Source organism: Pseudorasbora parva, chromosome 25 (genome assembly GCF_024679245.1).
Source record: "Pseudorasbora parva isolate DD20220531a chromosome 25, ASM2467924v1, whole genome shotgun sequence".
NCBI classification, from domain to species: domain Eukaryota; kingdom Metazoa; phylum Chordata; class Actinopteri; order Cypriniformes; family Gobionidae; genus Pseudorasbora; species Pseudorasbora parva.
This window is the reverse complement of record NC_090196.1, coordinates 32,835,941-32,841,940: the sequence shown is the minus strand read 5'-3', so window position 1 is coordinate 32,841,940 and position 6,000 is coordinate 32,835,941. Positions and strand designations below refer to the sequence as shown.

General features: G+C 37.8%; 1 protein-coding gene across 4 annotated transcripts in view; it reads right to left on the bottom strand.

Moving 5' to 3' along the window:
- Positions 1-6,000, bottom strand: part of mon2 (MON2 homolog, regulator of endosome-to-Golgi trafficking) — a 65,536-nt gene that overhangs the window by 48,430 nt on the left and 11,106 nt on the right. For all 4 annotated transcript variants that reach the window (XM_067437288.1, XM_067437290.1, XM_067437289.1 and 1 more), the window contains exons 7-8: positions 4,373-4,498; positions 2,712-2,909 (exon numbers count right to left, since the gene is read on the bottom strand). In XM_067437288.1, the coding sequence (XP_067293389.1) occupies positions 2,712-2,909; positions 4,373-4,498 (324 nt within the window). The remainder of the gene's footprint in view (positions 1-2,711; positions 2,910-4,372; positions 4,499-6,000) is intronic.

The window sequence follows — 6,000 nt, the reverse complement described above, 5'->3', positions numbered from 1 at the left end:
GTATGCAATTTCAGCAAAAACTTAATTTTTCTAAAAAGAAAACAAATTAGATATTAATTTTAAGATACCCGTCTTATTGTCTCTTATTGCTCTTTAATAAAGAAAAAGTAATTATTATCCGATTAATCGATTAATCGATTGATTAAGTGGTAGATTAATCGATTACAAAAAGAATCGATAGCTGCAGCCCTACATGTACATAACACCTTTTATCATTATTTGACAACCCGTCCAGATAAACAGAGGGAAGCCAATCATAGAGGAGTTCATTTATATATTAAAAGCAATTTTGCCTCAGGTGAATAGGGTAAAAAAAAAAATTATTTCCCTAGTTGATTGAATGCATTAAAAAATTGCTAATATAACGTTTTCTGAAATGTCATATGTGAAAATATGCATATGAGGCATTATCTATTTTAATATGCACTCATTCGCATACATCTGCAGAAATCTGAACATTAAATAAAGCCTTGTTTCATTTTTGGATTTCTCTTTTTATCACTCTATAAATCAGAAAATACTGTCAACAGACAAAAAAAAAGTTTTTAGGAATAAAATTTTCTATAAATCAGGCGAATGATATATGAACAAACCCTTAAGAATATAGATAATAGTAAAACTGTGAAGTTTGGTGTATGTTATCGATACTGACGGCGGCTTCACACTGCACGCGTAAGCAGCGCGTATTTTTTCCGGTGCTAATGTTAACAGATGAGTGCGTTCACACCGGCAGCAGAGGCAGCGCAGCGGCGCGAAGCAGGAGCAGAAGCGGCAGTGCCGCGATCGTTTCGGCGCCGGGTCTATTTTTGACGCGCTGCTCACGATGAATTAAAGCCACAGTACATTGTTCTGATCAAAATTAACCTGGTTAACATGAAAAATAACACATTCAACCATGAAATAATTTAGTGAAGTGTTCCGTGTGTTTCTCAGTCACCATGACATCCGGCGCTGTGGGGGAAAAAAAGTTCTACACAAAAACCGAAGTCACTGCCATAAGTTTTTGCCTGAACTACAAAACTAATTTTAAATAATGTATGCCAGTTTAGCTTAAATTAAACATGAATTAAATTATGTATATATTAAAACTATACGCTGGCATAAAAACAGAAACAATAAACAAAAGCACGTGGTGTCACAGGCAGTGTTCTTCAGACTAGTGCACCTGGAAACACAGCAATGGACGACACTCGTCTCATCGTGGAGGTTGAGAAGCACACAGTTCTCTATGAGCCACACAGTTTGCTTTATAAAGACTTGCAAGTGAATGAATGGGAGGAAGTTGGTGAGCGTGAGCGGCTCTTGGTGCTGATGGTAAGTCATTTTAAAGTGTTTTTGACAATCTTTCGTTGTCTCACGAACGAACAACTAAATATGGATAGGTAAATAGAATATACACACATTAATATAGCACGCATACAGGATAGACATGTAGATAGACTATGATGTGCGTTATTTTGTCATTTAAAAAAAACATTTTTAGATAATTTGCTCATTTAGCCTACAATATATCATTAAGAAGTTTCCTCTTAGTTATTACAGTCATTTATGAATTATCTTTAAGAGGTTTATGATGGGTAATGCATGTAAATTTGATGCCTATCCTATATTTCAAGACAATTTCCTGAAGTTTCTCTTTTTAGCAGTGTGCTTTTCATCGACATATAATGACATTTCTTCTATCAAAAACTCGCACTAAACGAAATAAAAAAACATCAGAAACAAGTGAAACGATTTTTTTAAATAAAATTAGCTTCATGATAAATCTTTGCTTTATTTCCATTTCAAATACATTAAAGAGAAATGCAAACTTATCCATTATAGAGTACTCTGTACACAACTGCGCACGACAAATGCTGCCTGTGTGAAAGCAAAAAGTGCTTCGGCGCTGCCTACGCCCTGCTTACGCGTGCAGTGTGAAGCCGGCGTGATACTGAAGATTTCTGACTCAGAGCCTTTAAGAATGTTTTATGATTACAATCCACAGATGCTATCAGATAAAGTAGCATGAAACAACACATTATGAAGAGCCAAACTGGGCAAAATCTCAAAATTGATCAGTGCATGAAAAACAATGTTTTCCTTAAAATAGAAAAAAAAGCAAGATTCGGAGTGAAACTTTTGCATGTAAATGGTCATTAAATATTAAATGATCACTTGGTTGATGCAAGAAACCTTCATTAGCATTAAAGGGTTAATTCACCCAAAAATGAAATGTCTGTCATTAACTCCTCTCCCTAATGTCGTTCCACACCCGTAAGACCTCCGTCCATCTTCACACACAGTTTAAGATATTTTATATTTAGTCCGAGAGTGTATGCAAGTGTATGCACACTATACTGTCCATGTCCAGAAAGGGAATAAAAACATCATCAAAGTAGTCCATATGAAACATCAGTGGGTTAATTAGAGTCTCTTGAAGCAGAGAAAATACATTTGGGTCCAAAAATAACAAAAACTACGACTTTGACAGCATTGTCTTCTCTTCCGCGTTTGTTTTCAATCCTCAAATAAAGGACATGGACAGTATAGTGTGCATACACTTGCATACGCTCTCAGACTAAATATAAAATATCTTAAACTGTGTGTGAAGATGAACGGAGGTCTTACAGGTGTGGAGCGACATTAGGGAGAGGAGTTAATGACAGACATTTCATTTTTGGGTGAACTAACCCTTTAACATATTGCCTGTGCCATCCCGTATGTCTCACCAGGAGGCTGTAGAAGTGTTTGATGAGGACCGAGACGACCCGCAGCAGTCTCATGCAGATGGGGAAATATGGCTTCTCCACAGGCACCGGAGACGCCGCGCTGGAACAGCTGCCCTGCCGAAACTTGATGTTGGGAGAGAACAGCTTGATGACCAGCGGACACACGCGCTCCTTCAACAGGAAACTGAACTCCTGATGCTGCACAGAGACGGCAAAAACACGGAGGTTAGGGAGCGATCAGAAGGTCAACAGCTGAGGACTAGTCACGTCCTCGTGTTTATTTACCAGCCATCGGTTTGTCCGACACTGCAAAAAATGCTCTTCTTATTTTATTTTTATTTTTTCTTGTTTCCAGTCCAAAAAATTTAAAATTCTTAAATCAAGATGCATATATAAGTAAAATGACATAAGATATTTTTGCATTGGACCCACTTTATTTTAGATGGCCTTAACTAGTATGTACTAACATTGTAATTAACTATTTGATACAATGCACTTATTATGTACATACATGTTTTTACATTGTACTTACATTTTAAATATCTGCATGTAATTACGTCTGTAATTAATTTCTGTAGTTACATTTGTACATTTGCACACTGCGATTTTGGCCACGATTTGGACGTCTGAGACAAATTTAGCAAGTCCTAAAAGATTCCTAAAACCAGGCTGAAATCTGACGTCTTTGGTCATTCGTTTGACATGTTCACTGGCAGCCGATTAATGAGTGCTGGGATCAAATTTTACCTCAGACGAAATTCTGGCAGTGTCAGAAGATTTGGCAAACAATCCTGCAGTGTGACTTCTCCTACGACGATAGTCAAATATCTCGGTTTTTCAAGACAAACTAAGACCAAAACGAGAGCTAGAGATTTCTTTGTAGCCAGCATTTCAGCCCCGCGTGTAATGCAGCTCACCGTCACCGAACGCGTCATTCATCGATGATATAAAACTCCGGACGAGTTTTCTTGCGCGCGTCTGTTTTTAGCGCTCCTTAATTATCGTGCAGTCTGACATTAATGCCAACTGAGATCTTACAGTGTGACACGGCTTACATCGGGGATCATGTTCGTACTGTCTGACAAGGGACATTCGCAAATGTTTTTGAAAAATTGCACAGTGTGCAGGACCCATTACACCTAACCCTACCCTTAAACTCACACACACACCACACCTCTCCCTAACTCTACCCGTATCCCACCTCAATATCAGCAAAAGTGCTTTACAATACAATTTGAACACAGTGAGTACATTGTACTTATTTTTTTTATGTAAGTAATTGAGGCCACCTAATATAAAGTGGGACGTTTGCTTGTTTTCTGGGGAAAAAGCAGAGTTTTTGCTTAAAAAAAGCAAATGATCTGCCAATGGGGGGAGAAAAATCATCTTATTTCTGATTGGGAAGGAAACAAAAAACAAGATTTCAATCAGAAACAAGATTATTTTCCTTACTCCATTGGCAGATAATTTAGCTTGTTTTAACCAAAAAATCATTTTGATTTTATTTTTAAGAAAACAAGGAAAAATATCTTATGTCATTTTACTTTTATAGTAAATGCATCTTTATTTAAGAATTTTTAAATATTTGGACTAGAAAAAAGACAAAATTACTAAGTAGGAAGAATTTTTTTTTGCAGTGCATCAGGATGTGTGGTCTTTACCTGCAGGAAAACTTCAGGAAAGTCGTTTAAAACCGATTCCAGCAGCTCTAAGCCGAACGTCCGGGTCATCTCGGTCATTCCCACTAACCAGTAGGGGGCGTCGGCGTTCACCAACTGACACAGATCCTGCAGAAAGGGACATTCATATGTATGGAAAACTCAAAAAACTAGTCATTTACATATAAACATTGTGTAGGGCCCTATGATTTTTCCACAATGCAGAGAACGCGGATGCAATCAGAGGAATTTAGTCATAAAACCGAATTTACTGTATAACGTGGAATTTCACAGAATTTGTCCAATTTTTTATGAAAAAAATCTAAAGCAGGCCAGTACACTTAAATCATATAGACTAGTGTCTGTAAATATTATAACACACAAAGATCATTTAAATATGAAACCTGCATGTTCCGAGCGCCTCTGTGATAATGAATGCTTTTATTTCCCACACACACACACAGTGTTTTTAGCCTCTGCCGCCTCACTATGAGGACACGAACTTCCTCTCCAGAGCCGCTCTGAGAGTCACTTCATCAGCATTTGACCTTTTCATTTGAGAAAAACTACCATCATATCATAAACACAGAAGTTGAAAGAATATGAAGAATGTGCTTAAATTATTATTTATTTATTATATATTGATAAAATCTAGTAATTTCAAGAGAAGCAAATCAAATAGAATCTCTCCGAAAAAATGCATTAAAAATATTTTCAAAATGAAATGAAAGCTTTCTGGACAAAAAAAAAAAAAGATGTATAATTTTAGGGCTTTGGTTCATTTGGAAACGCGAGGGAAGGATTTGTTACAAAGTGCGAGGGACGGATGAGGGGAATTCAAACCCTTTCTCTCGTAGGCCTATTCTGAGGGTGTGCTGTCTATTATTGCTCCGAGCTGATAATGGTCCACGCGGCATAGCTCACATAAATAGTGCGTTTTGTTTATCTTTCGCATGCCGTTTAAAGGAAGTGTGTGAAAGATTGTGGCCAAAACTGGTACTGCAATCACTTTCAAATGACTGTAGAGTGGTGTCTCCCCCTGACTCGAGGTTGCCAGATTGGTTGCAGGATCAGCAGAACGTTTGTAGATCTGCAGCTGTGGTCACTAGAGTAGATCTGGCAACCCCAAACACTACTGACTCTGTGATTGGTCGATAGGTGGAGGGCGGAGCTTCAGGCCAAAACACAACATGACATCATCAACATCAGTTGAGGGCTGGAACAACAACATTATAATGACAATATCCTGGCCGCACTACTGTTGTCAGTGATAGTAAGTGTTTGAAATTAACATGATTTCTTAATGTCTAGAGACATATCAGCGCCATTTTATAAATAATTGACATAAATTTCTTACATACAGTTCCTTTAATGTTTCTCATATGGAACAGAAATGGCGGCTCATATCAGTCGGGCAACATGGTGGTGGAACCAGCAGGAAAAATTTTTTGTAAAATGCAAGCATTGGTCGAGGTCTGGAGCCCGTTAATGTGCTATTGTCAGAAGCAGGCTCTTATTTTGGGTAGAGTGTACTTTGTACTGTGTGTGTGTGGATGGCCGTGTTTGTCCACCACCTGAAAAACATTTTTGCCCCAGGAAAGGCCCTGGAGGGTATTGTTTAAAACACTCCA